This window comes from Pseudochaenichthys georgianus, chromosome 22, assembly GCF_902827115.2.
Source record: "Pseudochaenichthys georgianus chromosome 22, fPseGeo1.2, whole genome shotgun sequence".
Classification (NCBI taxonomy): domain Eukaryota; kingdom Metazoa; phylum Chordata; class Actinopteri; order Perciformes; family Channichthyidae; genus Pseudochaenichthys; species Pseudochaenichthys georgianus.
This window is the reverse complement of record NC_047524.1, coordinates 25,076,222-25,090,845: the sequence shown is the minus strand read 5'-3', so window position 1 is coordinate 25,090,845 and position 14,624 is coordinate 25,076,222. Positions and strand designations below refer to the sequence as shown.

General features: G+C 39.3%; 1 protein-coding gene across 3 annotated transcripts in view; it reads left to right on the top strand.

Annotated features, from left to right (window-relative positions):
- The window catches only part of rock2a (rho-associated, coiled-coil containing protein kinase 2a), a 65,354-nt gene that overhangs the window by 31,674 nt on the left and 19,056 nt on the right, over positions 1-14,624 (top strand). For all 3 annotated transcript variants that reach the window (XM_034112211.2, XM_034112212.2, XM_034112213.2), the window contains exons 2-14: positions 2,288-2,369; positions 2,488-2,588; positions 2,966-3,103; positions 3,581-3,841; positions 4,327-4,471; positions 4,667-4,805; positions 6,267-6,358; positions 6,472-6,631; positions 6,729-6,783; positions 12,023-12,111; positions 12,628-12,676; positions 13,079-13,214; positions 14,170-14,261. In XM_034112211.2, the coding sequence (XP_033968102.1) occupies positions 2,288-2,369; positions 2,488-2,588; positions 2,966-3,103; positions 3,581-3,841; positions 4,327-4,471; positions 4,667-4,805; positions 6,267-6,358; positions 6,472-6,631; positions 6,729-6,783; positions 12,023-12,111; positions 12,628-12,676; positions 13,079-13,214; positions 14,170-14,261 (1,539 nt within the window). The remainder of the gene's footprint in view (positions 1-2,287; positions 2,370-2,487; positions 2,589-2,965; positions 3,104-3,580; positions 3,842-4,326; positions 4,472-4,666; positions 4,806-6,266; positions 6,359-6,471; positions 6,632-6,728; positions 6,784-12,022; positions 12,112-12,627; positions 12,677-13,078; positions 13,215-14,169; positions 14,262-14,624) is intronic.

Below are 14,624 nucleotides of genomic sequence, written 5' to 3'. Positions count from 1 at the left end.
AGGATATTGTGTTTGTTACTTTCGTTGCAGTTGTATATATGTCTTAAGTGTAATTTGGCTTGGCTTCCTATTTTGTATGGACATGCTTTTATTTTGAAGGAAAGTTAGCGCTGTTGACAGGAAGTTGTTGTTGCTATGGAAACAATGTGCTGGAGATTAACGGAGAAAAAGTAATATCTACATATAAAGATGGAGAAAGTAAACCATAACGTTTATGGTTAAGTGTTGGCACCCCCCGATGAGGCACAAGCTCTTACGTTGATATTGGAGTTTTCAATGAATTCAAAAAAACAAATATCCGAATAACGAAATTGAAACCCGAATAGTACTCCAACGAACGAATATTCAGATATTCGGGTACAGCCCTAGTTCATAACCTGTAAGAGGCATTTTATTTTTATGTTCGGTCAGAAATATAACAAAATGACAAATAAGTGCTTTGAGTACCATGAGTGTAATTAACCGGTGACTATTCACTGTGCGGAGATGACTTCATCTTCACAACACCAATCATTCAAACAGTCACACAAACAGCGTGTTCATCATTTGTCAGAACATGAATATCATTGACACAATCAGGAGAGTTACTGCTTATGGAATAATTAGTCATCCTGCCTCTCTGTCGCAAAGAACAGAGCCTTCAGTTAGAAACCATTTTCTCTGCATGTACCGTAGCTGAAGTTTATTTATCCAGTCCGTTAGCTTGATCCCTGTTGAATGAAACGCTCTCCAAAGCTGTTTATTTGTTAAACGTGCTGTGTAGCAGTGATGTCTAACTGTTTTTGTTCAGTGCTGTGGTAAAAAAATATACAAAAAATAAACTCTCCTTAGAGATGCAGTCATTGGTCAGTAATGTTAAGTTGGACTCCTGCACTTCACTGCCTTTATTGGGTAGAATGTGTTCGCCAGTTGGTTTTGATTAATTTCTCCTAAATTAGAGTCTGGAACAATGTTCTTTTTTCTTTTACATTTTCTGTTGCTACAGTTGTCATTAAAAAGGAGCTATTATGCTCATTTTCAGGTTCATATTTGTATGTAGTGTCTCTACTGGGACATGTCTCCATGCTTTAATGTTCAAAAAGCTCTTTATTTTCCTCATACTGCCTGTGCTGCAGCACCTCTTTTCACCCTCTGTCTGAAACCAGAGCCCAGTCTGCTCTGATTGGTTAACTGGCCTGCTCTGTTGTGATTGGTGAACTGCCTAGAGATGTTTCGCAATTGTTCTGCCCCTTAGCCTATCATGTACAATGTATTGGAGCGCAAGCCGATAGAAACGCGAACGTTACATAATGATGTCACTACAGTGTTTCCCATACATTGATTTATTTGTGGCGGAAGGTTGCGAGTTCAAATCCCGCCTGGAACACCACTACTAGTGTGCCCTTGAGTAAGGCACTTAGCCCTCGGTTACTCCAGGGAGGATGTCCCTGTAATTGGTCATTGTAAGTCGCTTTGGAATAAGGCGTCTGCGAAATGCCTAAATCATATTTTTTGGGAGAATAAACCCCACAGATCCTCAACTCCGGTGTGTCTCACTCCTTAGCAACGCAACACAGAGCAACAAGAACGTTGTCTACAGTAGCCATGAACTCGCATGTATTTTCTTATTTATGGGGGGGGGGTGGATGCGTGGGCCACCCGAATAGGTTAAGGGGCCTTTGGCTTTTCTTGCCAGGGGGGTGCGGTGCGGTGCCCCCACAAATAGAATCAAATTCTGTGGGAAACACTGCACTATGTTCCAGAAAGTAAACAAAGGAGTCCAATGTAGGCGTTTCAGGCAGGGGGGCGGAGTGTGTGGGAGAGAAACTCATTCTGCAGACCATTTACATACACACAAACCTATAACGCACTACAGAAAAGGGAAAAGTCCCCACCAATGAAAGGGCCCCTTTCAAGTGAGTTACGAAGCATAAGTAATGACACATTTCTTCAGTAGCTGGCTGCATCCGATGCTCACAGCATGCACAGTCATACATGCATGGTGTCTATACATGATAAGAATGCAACACTTACTATTTGGACACTTACACTGTGATTATTCATTTCTTGTGTGCGAATGATTGGACGAAACATGTCTTGGTCTTTGTGTCCTTGTCATGTTTTAATGTCCACACACTTGTGGTATGACATAACATGTAAGATCAACACACAGAAGGTGTTGGAGAAAAGCAAAAGGAGCAGCTGGGGTCATTCAGATGATCTTGTTCCTGTTAATTTAGCAAATGATACATGTGACCCATTCTCACTCCCTAACCTGATGATTAATTGTTCTTTTCATTCTGTGCAGGACTCTATAAATGCCCTGGTCTTAGACTTGGACTACCCTGCACTACGCAAGAACAAAAACATCGAAACCTTTTTAAACAGATGTGAGTCATTTATGTGTTTATGAGACAAAGAGATGGAAATGCCCCATTTTAAAGCTAAATATTTGTTATTGTGGTACAAAATATAATTAATTGTGTTATTTATTCTCTATAAACTCAGATGAAAAAGTCATAACACAGACTCGAGACCTCCAGATGAAGTCGGAAGACTTTGACAGAGTTAAAGTCATCGGTCGAGGGGCATTTGGTGAAGTCCAACTCGTGAGTATTGTTTTAAAAAATAAATAAATAGGTTTTCTCATTTAATTGTCAAGTCTCTAACATTAGGGTTCCTAGAAGACTACACATACATGTCATTGCAACAGTTGGTTTGATGAGTTGGTCTGTTTTCAAAGTCAAATCCTTTGAAAATATCTCTGAATATTCTTTAGTGTTCAATGAATGGAGAATTCTAAATGCAATGTGCTTTATTGCACAACATTGAATTGAAAATATGGTCAGTTTTTGTATGTAGTTTGCATAACATGCAATTAATCATTTAGCCAAAATGTGGCTCAGAATAAGTTAGACTTTGAAAACAATCTAAAATTCGGAATGACTTTTCCAACGGTTAATACCTGTGTGTCTCCGCCATGCAGGTCCGGCATAAAGCCTCTCAGAAGGTCTACGCCATGAAGCTGCTGAGCAAGTTTGAGATGATCAAACGCTCAGACTCAGCTTTCTTCTGGGAAGAGAGGGACATCATGGCCTTCGCCAACAGTCCCTGGGTGGTGCAGGTAAGACATGTGCTCTGCTTCTGAATATTCCTGTCTGGTGCTTCCACAGTTATGTCCCCCGTTGATAAATACAATATAATACCATTTTGAGGTGTTTTTTGATTATTTTAAAAGGTATACAAAATTGTGTTGAAAACTGTTATATTTTACACATATTGTTTCTTGATTTATTAAGAGCTGCAACAAAGTAGCAATTCACATACATATACATACTGTGTATATTGACACCAGCAATAATATCTGATTAAAATGTATACACCACTATATGTTGCAGATACATGTTATTTAGTTAATTGATTTCACATGTTACTTAAACTTCCTATTAATATCTTTATTCAATTTTCTTATTTTATCGAATATTTTTATTTGAACTTCTTATGGTTATTATTGGAAATGCAAAGATCCACATTGTTCATCCCTACGTGTCACCAATACCATAACTACTAAACTAATGAGAGCTTGTGTTTGGTCCGTCAGTTGTGCTGTGCCTTCCAAGACGAGCACTTCCTGTACATGGTGATGGAGTACATGCCGGGCGGAGACCTGGTGAACCTCACCAGCACCTACGACGTGCCTGAGAAGTGGGCCAAGTTCTACACGGCAGAGGTGGTGATGGCTCTGGAAGCCATCCACTCCATGGGCTTCATCCATCGAGACGTGAAGCCCGACAACATGCTGCTGGACAGACTGGGACACCTCAAGCTGGCCGACTTCGGCACGTGCATGAAGATGGACACTGTGAGTTGTATACACGTGCACGTGCAGCAGCATGTTGCGTTTATTAGTGCTTATTTATACTGCAATCTGTTTATATATTTGACTTATAAGTAAATACATTTCTACTAGCGGGAGGCACAACAATACCACAACTCTTAAGTCACCGGATGATCTTACACTGATAAATTACTGCAATTAAACGGCAGATTTATTTCGCAGATGCATCGTATTTATTTGGACCTGCGTCTTGTCCATCAAGCTTTATTAGGAAAATAATCTCAGTCAAAAAACAAAACTGTCTCCGTATTTAAATCAGCCCTTCTAGTAGTTGTTGCGCATTTGAGATTTTCCACTATAATGTTACATTTTTCTCTCCGTTGTGTCATCAGGTGGTATGTTTAGAATAATATCCATCGTTTCTCTTAAGATACAACACAAACATTGACTTTAGGGTTCCTTAAACCTGCATGATTTGAAAGATCTTAATGTATGGACTTGCGTTGCAGACCGGCATGGTGCACTGTGATACGGCGGTGGGGACTCCGGACTACATCTCTCCTGAGGTACTGAAGTCCCAGGGAGGAGACGGCTATTATGGCAGAGAGTGTGACTGGTGGTCCGTCGGCGTCTTCATCTTCGAGATGCTTGTTGGTCAGTGAACATAGAAGGAAGTCACTGATTTTACACAACAAGAGTGGAGAGGTGCTATCTGAAAATATGTTTGCGTAATAAAGGACGGTACTTCTGTTCTTGGCCTGTTGGAATCTTCTTATTACCTAAACAAATCTGTCTGTTTTCAATATTCCAGTGCAGTTTATTATCGCCAACTTGCTGTTTTGCTGTTAGGTGACACACCGTTCTACGCCGACTCTCTGGTGGGAACCTACAGTAAGATCATGGACCACAAAAACTCCCTCCACTTCCCCGATGACGTGGAGATCTCCAAAGACGCCAAGAATATCATCTGTGCCTTCCTGACTGACAGGTACACAGAGAAACAGTCTTTCACACTTCTAAATGTGCCTGTGTGACGCTCATGCGGCTGTACGGATCCCTAATCAACATTGAATGCTGTGCAGCTTCATCTGTTCTATTGGATTTCTATTCATTTGGTTAAAAGCAGTATTTTTAATTTTTGAATTCCAGCACATTTGCAGAAAGGGATATGATATGGATCAAATCAATTATAATCTTTTTGATTGGTGCTTTCACAAAATAATAACCCAGTATGTAATAAAAAAGTTAGAACAATCATACACGTATTTACTGTAATGAAGCATATAAAAGCAGTAAAGCATTAGGCGGTAATTACTTATGTACATGTATTTCTCTCCTAAACATGAGATGCTACCATCTGTTAAATGAGCTAGAACTATTTATTTTCCAATTGATACAATTCCTTTTTGCAGATCTACTTAATCAAACAGACAACAGTGTTACATTTGATTCATTTATGTTCAGTAACTCTAGGTCTCATTTGTAATGCATATTAAAGAAGCCCTATCCGAGGGACTTTCTCTCCCCCTGCCTGAAACGCCTATGTTGGATTCCTTTCTTAACTTCCGTAATAGTGATATCATTATGTAACACTCACACTTCTATTGGCTGGAACTCTAAGCGGTTGTCAGTAGAGGCACCAAATACAAATATGAACCTGAGAATTAGCCGAATATGTCCTCTTTAAATTGTTGTGATTTATCAGATAAATGGTAGAGAAAAGGTACAATGTATTGACATTTTTTTTTGGCCATTGAAAAACCCATATTGGAAACTTAAAATGGAAAGACCACTTTTTGCTGCAGCCCTATAAGGATGATGGCAGAAGGAGGCAGTGGGTTACTTCTTGTGTAAGGCAAGGCAAGTTTATTTATATCGCACTTTTCAACACAAGGCGATTCAAAGTGCTTTACAAAAAATGAAAGACATTAAGCATTAAAAAAGAAAAGCTAATAAAATAAACATTAAAAGGAAAAATACATGGATAAAAGTTACAGTTTCAGTTTAAGATATGAATAGTTCAATTAAAAGCAGCGACAAAAAGAGTTCAGTCTTCAGCCTGGATTGGAAAGTAGTCAGAGTTGCAGCGGACCTGCAGGTTTCTGGGAGTGTGTTCCAGATATCTGGAGCATAATAACTGAATGCTGCTTTACCATGTTTAGTTCTGACTCTGGGGACAGAAAGCTGACCAGTCCCTGAAGACATGAGAGTGTACTGCATTGCTCAGACATTACATAACATGTTGATACTGTTCAGCTGCTCACAGAACACTCATGTTTACCACTGGGTTGTTTGGTGATGCTTTAGGCTAAACAAAGTCAACATCTGTATATTTTTACTCCGGCTTTCTCCTGGATATGTATCAGTAGGTCATGTTGTAGCCAGTTGCTCGTGATACTGTTAAACTGTAAACATGGCTCAACAACTCATTCACTCTCTTTGTTTCAAGGGAGGTGCGACTGGGCAGAAACGGCGTGGATGAAATCATGCGACACCCTTTCTTCAAGAACGACCAGTGGACCTTTGACACCATCAGAGACAGTAAGTATCAAAACGGTTCCTGAGCCAATTAAATATGCCTTTTTTTCTCCAACTCCAAAAGAAATTCTGCAATTCACACTTACCATTTTCCTTTCTTTCTCTCTCCTCCTCAGCGGTGGCTCCTGTAGTCCCAGAGCTGAGCAGTGACATAGATACCAGTAATTTTGACGAGATTGAAGATGACAAAGGCGATGTAGAATCATTCCCCACACCGAAGGCCTTTGTCGGAAACCAGTTGCCATTCGTCGGCTTCACGTACTTCAAAGAGGATCAGTAAGTCATCTGTTTCTCTAGCTGTGTTTGATCACGTTCAGCCCTTAGAGAGATATTATTTGCTGTGATCTTGACTTTGTCTGTTTCCCATCTTCAGGTTACTAAACGCTTCCAACAACATCTCGGTGGCTCATGATAATTCAAAAGGAGAGGTGGGTTTCTTCACTTCCACACACTGTAACTGCCAGGTGCATCTCGAGCAACTCTAGTAAAACTGTCCGTCCCGAGCTTCTCAGGAAATAAATACGCCAGGCGTCAGTTTACACGACCACACAGGCCTGTTGACATTGCGATCAATCCAGCTTCATTCTGTAAGAGGTTAGGGATTATGATGGAAATGACTAAGAAAAAGGGATTTCTTTCTTCTGATCCCCTGATTTATTTGTACTTTGTTAGAATTTCAATGTTCTTAGTCACACAGTAATACTTAAGCAGCTTTTTTTGCGAGTGGCTGGCTTTGAAGCTAATCTCTTATTAGCTTTAGCGCTAACTGAGCAGCCTAATCAATCAACTAAGAGCAGAGAGGCAACAAAGGCCATGTTTTTCGTTCAGCTCACCATATGCTGTTCGTACAATGCCACTGCAAATGTAGCTTTGTTATTTATTTGTTGTATGGGACTAAAACATTCAAGATCATAGAGTGGCGAAGTCACGCCCATCTACTTCCGGTCCATGAGACCTTATTTAGGAAAAATAATGTATTGAAGTCAATGGAGAGAGAAAACGTATCTTTCGATCCCGTTTAAATTGTGCCACGGATTACACATATGATGTTTGTCAATCTTAAAAAATAATTTCCACGTCAAAAAAGTCACAGTTTGTCGTAAAACTGTTGAAATATAAGACTATGAAAAATACGCAACTAGAAAGACTACAAATCCCAGAGTTGCGTAAGTGATGTCATAACTGATGTCACAATTGTTTTCCTCCGCTAAATATAAGAGATAACTAAGATAACTTTAACAAGATGCCTGTGTGCTTAGTACCAGGTTGTTATCATACCAGCAATGGGTCTTGCTCGTTCTTTCGCTTCCCGTCTGATGAAAGGACCAGGAGTGGCTGGATCAAGTTAGCTACCTAGCTTGTAGCAAGCACGTTAGTTAGCATTACAGCCTTGTCATTTTTCTTAGCCTTAACATGAAGTAACATTAAGTAACGCAAAATGTTAAACAGTGAGAGTAGTAGTCATATTTCGTGAACCCTTTGAAGAGTACTGTCACACCGGTGTGATCATTCTATAATACACCATTTAAGCCCGGGGGAGAAATGCTAATGCTAACGCTACATTAGCATCGGCGATCTTTTGTACTTCATGCTATCTGCACATATGGTTGACATTAAACATTAAAAAGATCAGGCAGTTCAGAGAGAATCGAAGGCAGGCAGGCTTGCATGACATTCTTCTGGACGCGTTTCATTGTGAGGGTAGTCAATCCCTTGTTTAGCAAGACAGTAGTGACGGCCATCTTGGTGACGTGTTGTTGTGCAAGACCAGAGTTGTAGTTCATTGACCGTTTCACACAAACAAATGTGTTACTTCACAATTTTACGACACATTTTTCATTTTTTTACTCACAAAAGTATCTTTTAAATTGACAAACATCATATGTGTAATTCGTGGCACAATTCAAACAGGATCGAAAGATAATCTTTCTCTCTCCATTGACTTCAATACATAATTTTTCCGAAATAAGGTCCCATGGAGGTCCACCGGAAGGGAGGAACTTCGCCACTCTATTTGGGTTTTCAATAGATTTAAATGAATTCTAATCTGAATGAATGATAGTTTTTTATATTTGCTTGCCCCCAATTGCAGATATTTCAACTGAAAAACATTGCATTATTGCGGCACATGACACATGCATTGAATAGAGATATGAAAAAGTGGGATTAAGAATAAGAAAAGATTTTATTTCATATCATATATTTGTATAAATCGACACAAGCCTATGGGCATAGATATGTCTCATAATTATTTGTGTGAACATAAAAATAATTTGTGTGTAAATATGTGATTTGTAAATGTAAAACACCATCCACAAATGCATTTAAAAGATTTGCAAACTCACATACATTTGCAAGTGTAAAACGGATCTGCAAATACGCTAAATATGTTCACAAATAAAAAAAAAGATCTGTGAAGATCTCTTTTACATTTACAACTTTCGATCAGGCATTTGTGAATCCATTTTGTATTTATGGACCAAAAATGCGCTTGCGGATCTCAAATCTCTGCTCGTGGATCTCACATGTCTGCTTGTGGATCGTCTTTTTACACACACGGAATTTTGAGACATATTTTCCACCGGTCTCCACTAAAATCTACTCGTGTCACTCGGAAACCACGTGATGGCTCGCTGATGACGACATTTCCGCATGATTTCAAAGTAAGAGCATGATGGTTTGTTTAATGCTTTGTTTTTTTATTATAATGAGCAGCGGAACGTTAGATGCATTCTTTATCATCATCATCGTCATCGTCATCATCATCATGTTACAGTGATACAGTTAGTTTGTGTTATTGGTTCAATACAGCATATATCGAGCACTTTCGTTGATGTTGAAGTACAGGCTATACGCTACTTTTGGATCCCGGGGGGAGCAGCAGGCAGCGAAGCAGCCCAGATAAAACTCTTTCTTCATTGTTTGTTGTGTATTCAGTGAAGCGGGTCAAAGTTACAATGTAAAATTGTAAGCACAATGTAAAGTCCTGTACTCTGCAGGTGCCGGTAAAGAGCAATACAATGACAAAACCTTTCCAAACAAAACAACTAGTAGGGTAGGTAGGTATAGGTAGTTAGGTAGGAGACAGACAGACAGACAGACAGACAGACAGACAAATGAAAGCAATAGACAGGAATATATGCATATACAGGAGAAAGGACACGATGAATATTATAACATTTAATGTAGCCTTACTATGAAGGCTAACCTAAATACGGTGCTTTTCTACAGATTACTTTATTACTGCACTGGTAAAGTAAAATTAGGCCGATTAATAAGATGTGAAGTGCTTTGTAACTTCGACCCGCTTGACTGAATACACAATAAACAATGAAGAAAGAGTTTTGTCTGGGGCTGCTTCGCTGCCAGCTGCTCCCCCGGGACCCGGAAGTGGCGTAGGCTATAGCCTGTACTTCAACATCAACGAATGTGCTCGATATATGCTATATTGAACCAACAAACTAACTGTATCACTATAACATGATGATGATGGTGATAAAGAATGCATCTAACGTTCCGCTGTTCATTATAATATAAAAACAAAGCATTAAACAAACCATCATGCTCTTACTTTGAAATCATGCGGAAATGTCGTCATCAGCGGGCCATCACGTGGTTTCCGAAAATAATCGAGTGACACGAGTAGATTTTATCCGAGACCGGCGGAAAATATGTCTCAAAATTCCGTGTGTGTAAAAAGACGATCCACAAGCAGACATGTGAGATCCACGAGCAGAGATTTGAGATCCGCAAGCACATTTTTGGTTGACAAATACAAAATGGATTCACAAATGCCGGATCGAAAGTTGTAAATGTTAAAGAGATATTCACAGATCTTTTTTTTATTTGTGAAAATATGTAGCGTATTTGCAGATCCGATTTACACTTGCAAATTTATTTGTGAGTTTGCAAATCTTTTAAATGCATTTGTGGATGGTGTTTTACATTTACAAATCACATATTTACACACAAATAATTGTTATGTTCACACAAATAATTATGAGACATGTCTATGCTCATACAAGGCTATCAATTACTCATCTTTTGCAATAACATTAGAAAAACGCAATTAAGCCCCTGACAGACTTTTTAGGGTTATTTATATAATACTAATATTATAATATATTTTTACAACATGCAGCAATTTACATTCATTTAATTATGATAAAACATTATATTATACACTTTTTATGGTAATATTATTTAATTGTTAACATTTCAATTAATGTGTTAAATTGATAGCCCTATAACAGGGGTCTGCAACCTTTTTGACCAAAAGAGCCATTTTGCTCCTTTTCCCCCGACATTTTTTTGTCTGGAGCCGCAAAACATATTTCATAGTTTTTTATTGTTATATCAGACAAAAACTACAGTTTTTTTTGCATTTATTAGGCTATTTATTACATGATATAAAACTGTTAACCTCTAATAAGAAACAAAGAACTCTTATAAGGAGAATTACAAATAATACACAGGCCTACTTTAAAATAAATTAAACACAGCATTTGGGCAGTCCTCTGCACATTTGAAGGAAAAAAAACATTAAAATGGGCCCACTTTGAAATAAATAAAACATATAGCTGCACCCTAAAAAGAGTTAAAGGTAGGGTAGGTAAGACTGGAGAAACCAGCTCGAGTGCGCTAGAATTTGAAAATACACAACCGGAAAAAATCTGCCCCTTCCTTCAGACTTCCTCACAGAGCCCCTCCTCCAACACACACGAACGCGCACATGACCAATGAGGGCACGAGATCAGTTTGTGCAGAGATGGAAGGCTGACAGGCAGGTAGGCCATCCAGTTACTTTAGCCGGCTCAGATGATTGGTCGTGCTTTTTACAGCGCTACGGCTTCCAGAGATTAATTGTTGTATGTATTTATTGTCAAAGCATTTAATATATTCATTGCTATCGGGACGTTAAGAGCATTCCATGGAATATAACAAAAATTGTTTTCTGAAATAAATTACATACCCCATTGAATTATGACTGACGATCGTCAGCTGTCTTCCTCTCCCTTGTTGTTCCTCGATACGTAAAGGCTGCACCACCGTTGACAACTTCTCTCTACATATCAAACATACCGGTAAACCAGCATCGTTTGCTGTGAAAGCAGATAACTCTGTCCACGCAGAATTAAATCCTGTGTTCCTCCGGTACTTTTCTTTGATTTATCCATAGTTCGCTCATCGAGCCGGGGGTCAGGTTGTGACGCATATTTTAGTTGACCTAATTAAAACCGTTTTGTTCTTTATTTATGTGTCACAGTATCACCTCAAAATACAACATACGGAACATTTTCAACCATGCAACAAAATATAAATAGTCCTACAAATACTTTTATTTTATTTCCTTCTTATTTTTGTCTAAGCTCAAGGGAGCCAGAGCAGAGGGCTTAAAGGGCCGCATGCGGCCCGTGGGCCGCGGGTTGCCGACCCCTGCCCTATAATAATAATAATAATAATAATTGTTATAGGTTTGAGCTCTGTAAGATGTAGTAATACAAGGTGACTTTCGGCTCATCGTTTTGTTTTGGAAGAGACATTCACAACAACAGCCACATGGATGATATACAGTAGAGTCACAGGAAAGATGGATAACATGCAGTTATGGTTGCCAATTGATTAGTAACCCTGACGTGTGATTGGTCGGTTGTTGTCCCTCCACAGTCAGCAGCACTGCAGAAGAAACTGGTCCTCATGGAGAAGCAGCTGAACAATGAAAAGCAGGCCAAAGTGGATCTGGATCACAAACACAGGTACAGGACGCGTCTCTATTTCCCAACCCAGTTTACATTGAACCACGCCCACTTCCTTATCAACGTAGCTCTGCGTGACTGCATCATGGATGTATTAAAAAACGTTGCAGTACTCATCTCAACAACGCTCACATAATATCACGTCTAAAACGATACGTACCGCTCAATTGTTTACCAGACCACAAAGAATTGGCCAACTACTTTGTCCCGCAGACCCTCTCCCTCACTTCCTGCCCCTCAGAGAGAACCGTACTGCTTCAGATTGTTTAATGGCTTATTCTGCTGAAATCCATCCTGAATGAATTATAAAAGATGAATCAACATATACTCAGCTCTGCATAACTGTGCTCTGACACGGCGTTGATGCTTACAGAAATGTGTGTGTTCAAATATAAACTGGGTTGGAAAAAGGATACAGGACCAGTACAGGACTGTAGAAACGTTACTTAAAGACAAAAAGGCAGCAACCATCACAGTCCGAGCTTACGTAAATATTGTTCTGTTTTCTTTCCACAGAGCTGTCACAAGCCGTCTAGACAAAATTGCCAAAGAACTTGAGGAAGAGGTAAGTGAATACTCTGGAACAACCGTGGAGACACAGCCAGATACCTGTTAGTGTTGGACATCAGTTGCATATGTTTGGCTTAGTCCTATTTTTAATATTACCTGGTGACCCGATTTCCTCATTGGGGTCACTCATTTCCCCCCAAAACTATGTTTAAGTCAGATTCCTCACTTTTCACTGGACAGAGTTTTGAGTGAATGCCTAACCGTTGGAATCCCATAGGGTTCAGCTGGAGCCAGTATTCTAACAACCCCATTGAAATGTCTTATGTGCATTGGATTTGTGTCGATCCTCCATTTGATTCTCAGGAAGCATTTGTCCTAAAGGGAAATATGAAATCGGCGCCTTGTAATAGCAGCCCTGTAGGACGTGTTGAATAAAGTGTTGAATGACGTGCTTTAGGTGAGCAGCCGGAAGAATCTGGAGTCCACTCTGAGGCAGCTGGAGAGAGAGAAAGCTCTGCTGCAGCACAAGAGCCTGGAGAGCAACCGCAAGGCCGAGGGCGAGGCTGACAGGAAGCGCTGCCTGGAGAACGAAGGTGAACCGAGACACACGCATATCGTACATCCTATTCAAATATATTCATCTTCAGCGGCTACACTTAATCAAAGGATAGGGTGGCCTGCCCAACCATTTCGTAATTGACAACAACTAGAAAGAGCACAGAGAACACATATATCCGCCAAGGACAGTGGTGCCTTGTTCTGTTCGTTGTGTTTATCGCCAAAGAAGATGTTTTATTTGATTCCTCCTTAAATAAAGCCTTGATGATGTTTCCGTGAATTTTCACAACCAATTCCTGCCAATTATTCTGACGTCACTTTTGTTATATAATAAATAAAGACATCTAAAATACAAATCGGATGAATACAAAACAACTAAATAAATGAACATAAAATACCTTATATATAACAATTGTAGCAAAAACATAAAATATAGATAACAAAAAACTCAAAAAGGCCGTGAGACGGTAACTGTGAGTTTCGATGGAGGTTTATTGACCAGCTGATATCATTTGGACATTACTGCCATCACCTGGTCAAATAACTCTTTAGAATCAAAGATGGGAAATAAAGAATCTATTGCATTGTCTGAAAAATATGACTTCTTCAAAACACTTCATTTTGCTTCAAAACCTCATTGTGACATTTGCTAATGACTCAACATGTTTGAGTGATTCCTCCCCGCAGCAGTAAACCCTGGAAATGCTTCTTATATACACCGCTTTGTTTTGGACTCCTTGTTTGTTGACTGACTCCCTACTGCGCTGAACAACAATGTACGTTTTTCCCAGCTGAATACTTTTGTATATCACACAGAGCTTTTTAGTTTCTATAACCCTTAACACAATTTGATGTAACTGTTTCTTTTCTCTGTGACACCCACACGTCTCACTGTTTAAAACTCAATAATAAAGGAATAATACTGGAGAATTGTTCGGCTACATATAAAGGAAAGGAATGAACCATAATGCATCCCTGTGTGTTGTGCAGTGAACGGCCTTCGAGACCATCTGGATGACATGAAGAGGAGGAACCAGAACTCACACATTTCCAATGAGAAGAACATCCACCTGCAGAAACAGGTCTGTTATGATCTGCCTGTTTACAGCGGCGCTGACGTTAAATGGACCTAGTATTGTAAAAACACAAACAATTGTTGATGGGTTGGAATTGGATGAAGTCATGGTCATTTGAATATTTCATTTTTTTTTTCACACTTTAAGGTTTCCAGATTTTTCCAATTAACGCTCACCGCCTTACATTTACACATGTATTTACTTAGAGTTACAAGTTTACAACCATTGTGGAACAGTAAAAAAAAATATTTGATTTTGGAATAAATAATGTATTTCTATTCAGAATAATGTGCTTGATTGAAAATGTGTATCCAACAGATCTGAGGAAGTACTGTAACAAGTGGCCAAACTAAACTGATCTCCACACAC